A 13,024-nucleotide genomic window follows, 5' to 3' on the forward strand; every position below is an offset into this window, starting at 1 on the left:
TAGAGGATTTATCTGAACATTATTAACAGTAGAGCTTATTTAGATCAAAGAAATATGAAGGATATAACCAAGGTTGGGAAGGCACATTTAAAGTTGAGAGAACAATCTGTTAAGTAGAGTCTGTTTGGTTTGTTTGGGTGAAATGGTTAAGGAATATGGTTAGAGTTCACACACATTTCTGTTCCATTTTAAGAAGTTAAGTTCAACGAATTTAGTTTGGGTTAACAAAATAAATATTAATGGTTCATTCATTAATTCAATAACTTTACTGAGTGGATATTATATGCCAGGCACCATTCAAAGTGCTTGAGATACATTAATAAACAAAACAAATTAAGTGTAAGCCAGATTAAACTCTTAATCTTCACTTTCATCAATCCTTACTTTTAGATTTTATCTTTGGCATTTGTCACTTTTCCACATACCCTTGTTGAAGATTGTGAAGCAACTGCTTGATGCTATTTGGGGGAATCTTTAACTGCTTCTGAATTTAAGTTAATCCCTGACTGGCATGCCCAATATTGAAAAGAGATTTTTGATTTCCAAGCAAATTGAGTGACTTGGTTTCCGGTAGGAACACAATGAAGCTTAAATTTAAAGCTAAATCAATTGGAATATTCTGCCTGATAGTTACTGCCTAAACTGAGATTATCAAGGTTGGAAAAGGCAAAGCAGAAGAGAAAATTGAGCATGAATAGAATTCTCTTGTAGACTATTAAGCAGCTCAAGTCACTGATGATATACACATATAACCAGTTTAAGAAGTACTAAGTTTCAAGTACTCACCTCCACAAATGCAACATAAATGAAGTAGAGACAGCCCATTTTCAGTGCGGTAATTTAAATTGACTTTACTGAAGGCTTCATCAGAGCTGAAAAAAACATTTTACAGATGATCACAAAATTCATCTTTTAGCATATTGTCTTTCATTTGAAAATTATAAATGCAAATTCTGTTACTATCAATTCAGAAATGTATTTTTTCTAAGATTATTTTGTACTTACAGAAAGAATCTTGAACCCTCTATATGAAGAATTAAAATTGAGAGGAAATTCTGTAGTTTTACATTGTAATGATGTCACCAGAAATAACACTATGTTTCCAATAGTTGCTCCAGAATCACTGACAGCTACTAGGTGTCACAATAGTGAATTTAGTGCCACTTTTTAAAGACAAGTAAAACCAAGGTCAGACATAATCTAGGAACCTGAGAGTCACTGTTAGTAGGGAATACTTATACAATACATATATAAAATTGATTATTATTAAAATCAGAAAATCAGAAATCAGAAAATTGTTGTCAAATATAAAAGGCCAAGAAAAGTCAAATATGACATGAAATTATAGGAGACAAGAAAGACCTTCCCCTTTGCCTCTCTGAACGTTTGCTGAAATCAACTGACAAAAGGGACATTAATAGAAGAAAAGGCATAAAATATGTTTGACCATAGTTTTAAAAGGCACAAGACACACAAGACATAAGAGCCTTCAGAATGAAGACTCAAAGATACAGGAACAACTCTGTAAGTTCTAGTTTCTATGACCTGCCTTGAGGGGAGAAGGATTCTAGTCTCTATGGCTATCCTCAGGGGAAAATGAGGGGCCAGAGACAAGAGGACAGGAGGAGGTCAGAGAGAAAGTTTTGCTTCTAAGGCTGCTTGTAGGGCTTTCATTTTGAGGTGTCATTTTCTGAGCCTCAACAAAAATGATGCTAAAATTACCCGAAGAGTTATACTTCACAAAGAAAGTTGTATATTCACAGTGAAGTTGGCAATGTTAACAACAGTGCAATAATCATTTTTTGATTACATATCACATGCCAGATACTGTAGTAAGCACTTAACCTTACTTATTCCTCACCAAAGCACAATGTCATGTGTATTGTCACATATATTATTTTACTCATTTTATAATTGAAGAAATTGAAGCTTAAAGAGGTTAAATAATTTGCCCAAATTGGAAAAAAGAAAACAAACTATTTAAGAGGCAGAATCAGGATAAGATTTGAATCCTGGTGTAACTGTAAGAACAAGGCTTTCAAGGATTACCACGCTGATGAAATGATTTTTTTCCACTTTGAAAACATCAAAACATAACAGGTATTGCTATATAACATTGGACATACATACTGAAAAACTGCATTTTCTCAGGGGTTTATTGCTACATAGGAGCTCCAAAGCTTTTTCTTCTTTCACTATTTGCCATTAAGTTTATTATGGTTAGCTCAAAAGAACGTGCATCCTTCCATCCTTCTGTGTTTTGCTTAGGCTGCTGGTTACATAGTTTTTCTTAGGATCAGAAGGCCTCTCTCACCTCCCCCAACCCAATACTTTGTTTTCTTTCTTGTGGTTTTATACTATGTTTCATTTGCTGGACAATAGAAAGACCAAGGAAGAAAAGCCAAAGCAGCTCAGAGCTGAATCATTGTCCATCAACATTCTCAGTTTCCAGTCACAGTTTCCTTTCCCTTTTTATTTATGGACACTGATTTCCTACAACCTTTAAGAGAAAAATCCAATCTACCTAGCTTGAAAGGCAGAGTTCAGCTCTGCCGAATACCTCTACTATTTGAAGTCATAACCACAAAGAAGACCTCTGCGACCTGTAAATTCATTTCCAAGTGTGTTCCAAGTACCTAGTTTACTTTCTTCCAAGACATCCATAATATATTTGGGTTCGCGGGTTTAAAAGCCTGGCTGAGCCCAAAGACTACACATTTCTAAGAATCATGTTATTTTGTGAAGTTACTGCAATACCATAAACAGCTCTATCATTTATAAGTAGGCTCATTTTATTATAAGTGGACATTTGAAACAGTGGTACTTTCATCAGAAATGATTTTGATTGCCGTATTCTTTGAGCTGAGGGAAATTGCTGATAGAAGTGAGTTAAATTCTTAACTATCTTCATGAAATTCTAAACTCCCTGCTTATATGATTAACATTTATAAACACTGGAGTTTATTGTACTTCTACAAAAGGCTTTCCAAAGCAAGTTGAGTTGTGTTTTCCAGTATTAGTAAGCTGTCGACATGTTTTGCTGCAGGGAAACACAGAAAGCAAGAAAGGTAGGAGGGTAAAAAAAGTTTGAGAATACTGTATTCCCACGACTGTGGAAACAAACCACAAGACTTGCCATTTCTAATTAAAGCATTTCACTGAGGTTCTTCAATGACCCTGGATTTAGAGCCTTTCTCTTTTCAGCAGTACCTTGGAGAATAGCACCTTTTCTTTTTCTATTTTAAAATTCCAATAGCTTTTGATGTTCTTAACTGGGTGCCTTGATGATAATGTTCTGAATTTATAGTACCTTTCAAGTGTAAGTACTTTACAAGTGATATGAGACTTTGGCTCACTCACCAAAGACTATGCTATCTCTCTAAAGCTGCTAGAGATTTAAATAGGCAGGAGGCAGCTTGAAATTGACCTGTAAGGCCAAGGATATGATCTCATTTCTACTGAAAAATGTCCTGGGAGCATCATGGACCTCAAGAGGTCGAGAATTTTAGCTTTACATTCCTTTTGAAAGGCTACCTGTGGCTCTCTAGGGCCCTCCTGGGGCAATGGTCTTTGTTCAGACAAAGACAAGGATTTCATTAATAGAATCACTCCACTTCTCACCAGGGACTATATCACAGAACCTTACCAGAGTTTAGACCTTTATCTGTGAAATCTGACCCAGTCAGAGTACAAGAGAACTTTGCTTCAGGCAGAAGTTGTAATACACTGGGATTATATTCTTTTTTCCAGTATCTTATCAGATGCGACTTCCCCCCCACCTTTCTTTTTGGAGGGATTTTCCTGAATTTCTCCTTAGATACTATGTGAGATTTTGGGTGTGAGTGAAATGAGTTTACTTTCAGATGTCTGTTTTCTATTCATAATTTTTATTTATCAAGGTGCCCTGAAAAGTTTAAATTATACATAGAACACAGAACTGCACATGAGATTCTCTTATTTAAACTTGACCTCTCAAACTTTTAATATTACTGTATTTTCAACAGTGGAGATATTCAAAGAATGAAAACTGCAAAGGAGGGAAAAAAGGTTAAAGTTGAAATGAAAATCACTTTATTTGAGAGGGTAAACTCAATTGCTTTCTTATTCTGTGATCTAACTTTGATGATCCGTTCAATAATTCTGGCACAACACCTACTAAACACCTACTACATGCCTCGCTTCTGCTCTTAAGGCTCACTTCAGGTTGTGTTCAAGAGTCTCCTTGATATAAACTACTCACTAATTCCTGGATCCTTTGAATGCATCCGTCCTGGAAATATACATACTAGATAAAATCCTGAAATTGACTGTTGCGTTAGTCCTGATATCTAATACTCTGATCAGCTTTGCAAAACAAATGAACATGGAATAAACAGAAATACAAGATGCCAGGGTCCATTCTTGATTTTTTAAAAAGAAAGGCACTAAGTAAATGTTTATTATTTACATAAATAAAATTGAAAGCAAGATTAATGACTCTTTATTCAACAATTATTCCTCAGCTAACTGAATCTTGAACTAGACTTTACCATCTGTAAGTGACTCAGTATAGAGTCCTCGAGTTCCTTGCTTTAAACTGAGCTGCTCCTTGTTGCTTTTGTTCTCCTTTTGAATTATATCCTCCTTGAACTGATGCAACTTCTATTAATGTCAACAAAATGAATCAACAGAGAATAGACTCCTGTAATATTTGGCAGTCAAGTGTGATTTTAATAGTACAATTTTTAGTTCAACTTTAATAACTGGAATGTACATTTTTAAAATGAGAGTTACTTTGGGGGCTATATTTGAATCCTAATTCTCACTTCCCATTAACTTCTAGTCAAACGTTTCTGTTTTGAAACATGTAATTAAAATATTCAAGATATTTAAGCAATCATTCCTAGGAGAGAAATTTCATTTTCTCTTCTTTTGCCTCTTCTAAAGTAACTGTGTATGTCAAATTCACTGCCAATTGAGCATCACTTATGTATTCTAATACCCTAAGCTCAATTTATTTTTTAATTTCCCCTTACATTTTTCATCACCTGCCATGCCACACTGTAACTTAACATATCCTAATGAGTTCATCGTGCATGCTGGGGCATGAATGAAGTTCCTAATTAAAATAAAGCCACTATTATGAATATATTTCTAATAGTAAATGCTGTTCTTAATCATTAAAAATGATAGTTCTGTACCCAAAGGTTACTTTCTTTCTTGTAGCATAATGAATTCTTTTCCTAGCCTTTACCTTTTACCCAGAAAAGTGTGCAGTTTTGTGATCCAATTAAAATTCTTTTTCATGACCTCATCCTTTCAAGAAGATATCTGACATGAATGACCACAAGTGGGAACTTATTAAAATGTAACATTTGAACAGTCGGCCAAAAAATAACACACTGCTGTCCAAGCTATTCAGACAGGTAGATACATTTTAAAGCTAATTCATTGGTTGAAACTTAGGGGAAAGCCAATAATGTAGAAAGAAGGTAAGGATTTTTTATGGGTCGTCTCGTTTCCCAAACTGATCATTTAAGTTTCAAATGGCTAGTTGCAACTTCTTGCCTATTCATTGCAGATTCTTCCCTGCCCCATGCCCTCCAAGCAATAGAAGCAGACAAATAATAAGATATGTTTCTAACATATATCTCCAAGAAATATCCAGAAATATATTTGTTCAATATCTTCCAAATAAAATCTGCAAACTAATACTGTGAAGTATGTTCATTTATTCAGCCATTCATACAATAAACAATTATAGAGTTAGAGTGACAGATACAGCAAGAATAGCTAAGTATCATAAAATTGATGTAATAATTGTTACCTCATAAGATTGTTGTGAAGTGTAAATGAGTTAGAGTTTGTAAAACTGTTATAAATATTAACTGCTATAATAGTTATTTCTAGTAAGGCATTGATATTGATTATTTTTACTATTTTATTTTTTGTATTGTATTGCTCTTCCAAAGAGGGATAGGAAAGTAGAAAGGAATCATGGAATTACAGGATGGAAGAGAAGAAGAAAGGAAGAGTAAGGGGGAGAGAAAATGATAGAAAGATAGCAAGCTAGAGATGGAGAAGGAGAGGGAGAACAATAGGGAGAGATAGAGAGAGAGAGACAGAGAGAGATTGAGGTCAAGTTGCTTCTCAATGATTTCACAAGATATTCCTGTAAAATTATAGTTCATAAATAGTTTTACCTGGACAAACAGGAAACGAATTAGAGAAATAGACTGGCTTAGGGCATTATGAATTCTTTGTTTCCTTTTGGGGTTCGGGTTTTTTGTTGTTATTGATGATTCTTATTTTTTGTTTTGTGGCTAATTAGCAAAACACACTACCCAAACATGTCAAATAATATTTTCATTCTATGTTAATTATAACATGACATTTCCCCTTCAATATCCTACTTAGTAGTTTGACAGAAAGGGTCTACTCCTCTTAAATAAGATCAGCTTGAAAAGTTTCCAGAGCTATTCATCTTGTAATAGCCAGATTTCATAGTTGGCTATAGTGCTAAAAATAATTTTAGAAGATAATTCATTTAAGGATGAGTATAGTGGAATGCAACAGGCCTCAGCAGAACTTTTCAGAGAGAAAAGGTACAAAAAGGTATATCTCAGAAAACATGTTTTTTCATTTCCTCTATACATTTTGACTTTTTAATGGAACAGAGCATTCTTTTGATCATTTTTCGTACATAATTAAACCCAGTCAGTTTTAAAGTGAAGCACTGTAATTACTGACCAAGATGTATCTACCCAATGCCAAAAAAATACAGGTTATTTTGGATTATGTTGATGCACAGTGTTTAAAAATTATGACTTTTCTGGGCCGGCCGCTGTGGCCCATGCCTGTAATCCCAGCACTTTGGGAGGCCGAGGAGAGCGGATCACGAGGTCAGGAGATTGAGAACATCCTGGCCAACACGGTGAAACCCCGTTTCTACCAAAAATACAAAAAAATTAGCCGGGCCTGGTGGCGGGCGCCTGTAGTCGCAGCTGCTCTACTTGGGAAGCTGAGGCAGGAGAATGGCATGAACCTAGGAGGCGGAGCTTGCAATGAGCTGAGATCGCGCAGCTGCAATCCAGCCTGGGCAACAGAGCGAGACTCCGTTTAAAAAAAGAAAAAGAAAATTATAACTTTTCTGGAATATTCTCATAGTTTTACATATTATATTATAGATTAAGCAGACACAAAGTTGGCCTGACAATGAAATTAGCAAAACATAGTCTTAAAATTTATTATGATAAAAACTATTGAAACAAAATAATTTAAATGAAAACGTTTTAAGTCACATATGGAGAGCCATCACTTCCATAATCTTTTCAAAAAGGTTGTACAATATTCATAACCAAGATTATTAATATGATACATTTTTAAATCAAATAAAGATGGGTGTAATCCTAGGTAAATCATACAAATTGTTTAATCTAGTTCAAGCCAGTTTAATTTGATTAGCCTCATTTTCTCCAGGTATAACATGGCAATTGCAACACTTACTTCAGAGGGATGTTAACATAAACAATAATGATTAAGTGTTAATAAACATTTCTGAGGTTTGGCCATGTGTCAGACACTGTGCTAAAGTACTTTACATATACACCATTAGGATTATATAAGCTGATGCACAAAAAGATATAGAGAAGCATTTCTGGCATATGGTAAGCACTAAGTTATTAGTTTGTTTCACAAATAAATACAAATATAAATAAGGTTAAATAAGAAAAAAACGCTGCCTTTAGTGAACACATATACTAGTGGGGAGATAGACCTATAAATGGATAAGAACACCACCATGTAGTAAGTGTTATTATGTTGATAAAGATTAGAGGCAGCACCGAGGAGGATATAATCAGACAATGGTACTCTAAGGTGCCCTTTTCTGTCTTTCCTTCTCCTCCTGCCTTCTCTTTTTCTTCATTTCTTCCTGCCACCAATCCATTACCTAAACAAATGTCCAAAGTTGTGAGTGAGTAGCAACTTTACAGCAGAAGATGAAAGAACATTCCATTTCCATTTCCCTTCTTTCCCATATCAAGCTGCCATTCCAAAGCTGCTATAAATTGGCATAAGCAGGATAATTATTTAGCTCTTTCTGTCTTTCATTTAGTTCTATATTGCTGTCTATTATATTGTGGGTAAAAGCTATGTCAGGAAGATTGTGTATTCGAGCTAATAGAGCAATGGTGTATTATGTGGTGAAAAATATCTTATAATGAATGAAATTAGCATCTACAAAGAATGTCATAAAGAAATTGGTTAGCGAATGAAAAACTCTGTTTACATCAGTGATCCTTTACCTTTGACGCTAGTGTTAATGTTCAACGTTCCATTTTGGGCATTGTATACAGTCTCCTTGCTATCTAAATGTTTAGAGAAAGGCTGATGTCAGGCAACATAACATAATCGCTTATCATAGAAATGCTCTTTATATTATAAGAGAAATAAATAAGGGTGAGTAATGAGATTCTAACATTTATTCAGCAGCTATAATGCTCTAGATACTCATTTAAATGTCATTTCATACAACGTTATGTTTGATCTTCCCAACTACCTTTAAAATTTGGTGAATGAGTAAGTAAGAAAATTTATATTCTCAGCACACTATTCTTTTCTTTCTTTCATCCATCATTTTATTCCAAAGAAAAGAAAACACTTAGAACTCTGCCCTGGAAGCAATTGACTTTTCTGTCCCAGATTATGCTATCTACCTTGACGAAATCAGACAAAAGCATATTATTCTGTTTTTGCTTGTTTGTTTTTTGGTTCTCTTGACTCTCTGTAGAACATATCAGTTGCTTTCTTTCTGTTCCCATATTCCTCATCCCTTCACTAATATCACCTCAGGTAAAGAGTTCTCAGTGCAACTTGGATATCTTTCTAGAAGTATAGTTTTCAAACTTTAGAAGTATCATTTTTATTATGCATAGTTTTATCTGGGGAGTTTGTTAAACATTCAGGTTCTTGGAAGACATCTCCAGAGATTCTGATTCATTTGATAAAGGGTGGAGTCATGGAATCTAAAATTTTGGCCAGTACTACAGTCTCCATCTCCATTAACATAAGAGGCCCCTAGTTCTTGCAGAAACATCATTCTAGACTGGATAATCCTCTCCTCAACTTCCTTATCATCACATTCTGTAGCTTCTTTAATGTCATCACGACCAGGTTATTGGTCTTTCTCTCCAAAAATGTCTAACCGTTATCCTCAGTAAATTTGATAGCCATTTTGATGAGCCTTCTAATACTCTAGTCTCAAAATTCTTCAAATACCTTTCAATAAAAATCATTAAAAGCTACATTTCAGATTTTGGAATCATCCTAAACTGTGCTAATACTTTACATTTTAATTTTGAAATAGTCCTCTTCATAAAAACTTTCATTCTTTCTAACTTTTAATAAGCTATTTGTTACTCTAACTTTATGATAAACGCTTCTGTTCTTTAAATTGTCGTTATTTATCTAATCAATCATGATAATATAAATTTCTAATTATTCAATGCTTACGATGTGTTGGGCCCTGTACTTAGTATTTAATTTACCTCATTTTGAAAATATCCTGTGAGGTAATTATTATTCACCTCATTTTATAGATGGAAATGAGGATTAAGGAGATTAAAAAACATATCCATGGACATACAGCTTATAAATAGAGGAAGCTGTATTTAAAACCATGTTTGTATGACTCCAAAGTTCTTACATTGATTCGCATAGCTTTCTTACTCAACTCAGATAATATGGTCAAGACATTATTTTTTCTCACTTTTCCTAAACTTTATATGGTACTCATTCATTGTTGCCTACACACCTTTACTTAACTATGCTTTTTATCTATAATGATTCAAAAAATCAATGAATACATCAGGTCCTAAATCTTGTTTTTGTAAGCAGGGTATAGTAGGAAGAGCACTATCTATGGAGTCGGGCAGACCTTGACATAAGTCACATTCCAGAATTTACTGACCATGTGATTTGACAACTCCCAATGCCTTGTCTCTAATCCTTAGTTTATCATCCACTAGAGTTAATATTATTGGGCACACATGAAATGACAACAATCTACATATGATAGATAAATAATGTCTTGTATTTGATGTATCTGGAACAACACTTGAATATGAGCTGGCACTGAACAAATTCTGGACTGTAAGCTCCCTGACACAGATTTCTGCCTCTCACCCCCAATGCTACTGAGAAAACAGGTCACATTTGTTGCATTTAGTAGAAACATAGGAAAAGTCCATTATGGCAGTTGTCAAGACAGGTTGTAGTTGTTGATGTGGTATGAGAAAGAACCTTACATCTTAAATCTATTGTTAAGCCTAATATTCAGGTTTGGATACATCTAGTTTAAGCTAACCTTGACCTATTTGTGCAATACTTTCTAAATTAAAAAAAATACTAAATAACTGAGGCTTTGACCTTTAAAAGTTGAGGAAAATTTCTTCAATGTAATCACATTTCATTTAGCATATTTATTTAAGTCAATAAGAGCTGGATGTTTATGATTAAGTTCTATATTCATATTTTTCCAACAAAACACATACATACTTATAATTCTCCTATACTAATGTACCAGTTATATTTCTATAGGAATTTCAAATGTTGTTCCATATCTCAGCATGTGATACTACTTGCAAAAGTCAGATCAGTGGTATCTCATCACAAGTGTCACTGTTGAGTTCATCATCTTGGGCCAAACTATAGAGAGAATCAATTATTTTTTGAACCATAAGTTGAACACTTGTGAAAGCCTTGTTAAATCCACTGACAAATTTCATATAAACTATATTATACATGGATGATTTTATTTGCCAGTTATGTGATATTTATATGTTTACGGTATCTAAAATTTTGTTTTAAAGATATGACATTTGGTCATTGCTTTACACTTGTTTCCTAAGTAAAATAGAGGGAGTGATGAGTGCATTACGTAACACAGCTGTAAATGAACATGACTAATTGGCATATTTGGAACTTTTCCTTAGGCAGGCAGGTAACTTTCTTGACCCTCTAATGGGCATCTAGTTTCTCAATGTCAGATTCAATTTAACCAGAAGGCTTTCTGTGTATATAAGGGTCTTGCTCCTCTTTTCTGAACATTTTGTGTCTTCCAAGGTTGTGACACTGTCTTAGATTATTTTTCTCTTGTTATCATGGAACAAAACCTACTGAAATCCTGAAAGCAATATTATATGTTGTTATATGATTGTTCAGGGGCAGAATGATACTCAGTTCCATTAAGGGACAGCCTTTCAATGTCAAGAGACCAGAGGCTTTGTTAAAATTGGACTTACCATCATAGTTCAAAGAGAACAATGTGGCCAATATGCAACCACTATGTGGGAAGAAAAACCTTGCTTTTCATTGCTGGCATGGTTTACAAGAATGATCTAATTCCAGAGAAGATTATTGAGATTAACAATAGCTTGCATTCAAAGGCTAGCCCTTAGTTTCTTATTTTTAAACTTTAATGATGGCATATTACAAGTCATATTTTTAAGGAGGTGAGACATTATGTTTACATTTTGAGAGTGATATGAGTGGTCAAAAAGAGATAATCTGACATCCTAAGGCTTAGAACATGACTGCTTTTGTCTGAGGTTCTACAGGTTTTAAAAATACACAGATACTTTAAAAAATAAGGTGAATACTGTAGACACTTATACAAAGAAATAACTCTTACAACTTTACCTAAATATATGCCTTAGTTCTGTCAGTTCTTTTTCCTTGATCTGCAGGTCATCTTCTAATCTTTCTATTGTGATAACATATGATTCACTGACTTTTTTCTTCCATTCATCTAGTAAAGAAGAACAAATGAGATGGATTTATAGTTGTGTTTTGCAAAATGTAGACACAGATCATAATATACAAGTAATCAAAACTGTTTTTATTCTAGAATTTACAATACTTAATTTAAATTACGGATTGTGAGTTTAAAATGCAGATGTTTATATTTAAAATGCAATCATATTGAATTGTAGTAATTAAGAATCCATTTGTTATTGGATAATATATTTACATAGAAAAATATATTTGACTTATTTCATTTGATTTTATTGCATTTTAATTACAGCAATTTCTAGTTGCAAGACGGTTTTTAGGTTTTAAATACTAGATACTTAAGATATAATTCTAAAATCCCTACATTCAGCATTATTCCAAGTTTTTTTCTGTAACATTATACCAAGGAACTAAAGTAATATTTTTATAAGAAATTTATTGTTTCCTATAAAGATCTTCAGAAAAAAAAATTTGAGTTCAGATAGTTTTTCAAAGACTTCCACATAACATGCTGCCTTATCTTCTGTATACAAATTAACACATATTCCAATGAGTTGTTAGTTATCAGTAACTGTAATTGAACCATGTTACATTTAAGGAAATAAGAATAATTAGAATAATTACCAGTACAAGTTTGGGTTGGTCTAGATTTATAATTTCCCATTTATTATAAGTTTCTTCTTTTCTCCAGGGCAGTTCTTCAAGTTATAAGATTCCAAGTTCAAGTGCAGTGACAGCCCAGTTGAAAAATACTTTGATAGTCTGGCTAAAAATAAGCCCAACTGCCAAATGGAATGTCATGCAACAATGACAAAGAACAAAATCGTGTGTGCTTTCAAGGGTGAAATCATAAAGGGAACTAATCAGTCTGTTTAAAAGAACTGTATCAAAAATAAATAGCAAATGTTTCAATAGGATTATTTGCTTCCATCAATTATCTACCCGTACATACTTTCATGGACCATTTATTTAACAGATAAATCTAGAAAGTTATTCAGTTACATCTGAAGTTCACAAAAGAGCTATTAAAACTACCCAGACCTTCTTTCGAGATCATTTTCTCCTAAGCCAAAATAATGGCAGTTGGTAAAGAGTAGTAATAGAATGTGTCTACATAAATAAATAAATAATAAAAACTCATAATCTCTGGCATATAACTAATAGAAATGAATGTAAATTTGGCCTATATAAGAGCTACATAATTATGTTTGTATGAAGAAATTCTCAACATAGACCAAGATTTATACTGTTG

The 13,024-nt window shown here is 33.6% G+C and overlaps 1 protein-coding gene across 21 annotated transcripts in view; it reads right to left on the reverse strand.

Moving 5' to 3' along the window:
• Positions 1-12,501, reverse strand: part of TNNI3K (TNNI3 interacting kinase) — a 301,864-nt gene extending 289,363 nt beyond the window's left edge. For all 21 annotated transcript variants that reach the window (XR_006691546.3, XR_001484720.3, XM_074003752.1 and 18 more), the window contains exons 1-3: positions 12,397-12,501; positions 11,680-11,788; positions 787-872 (exon numbers count right to left, since the gene is read on the reverse strand). Coding sequence is in view for 19 of the 21 variants with exons in the window: in XM_074003752.1 (XP_073859853.1) it covers positions 787-872; positions 11,680-11,788; positions 12,397-12,436 (235 nt within the window). In the remaining 2 variants the exon portion in view is untranslated. The remainder of the gene's footprint in view (positions 1-786; positions 873-11,679; positions 11,789-12,396) is intronic.
• Between the last annotated feature and the right edge of the window lie 523 nt (positions 12,502-13,024).

Source organism: Macaca fascicularis, chromosome 1 (genome assembly GCF_037993035.2).
Source record: "Macaca fascicularis isolate 582-1 chromosome 1, T2T-MFA8v1.1".
Lineage (NCBI taxonomy): Eukaryota > Metazoa > Chordata > Mammalia > Primates > Cercopithecidae > Macaca > Macaca fascicularis.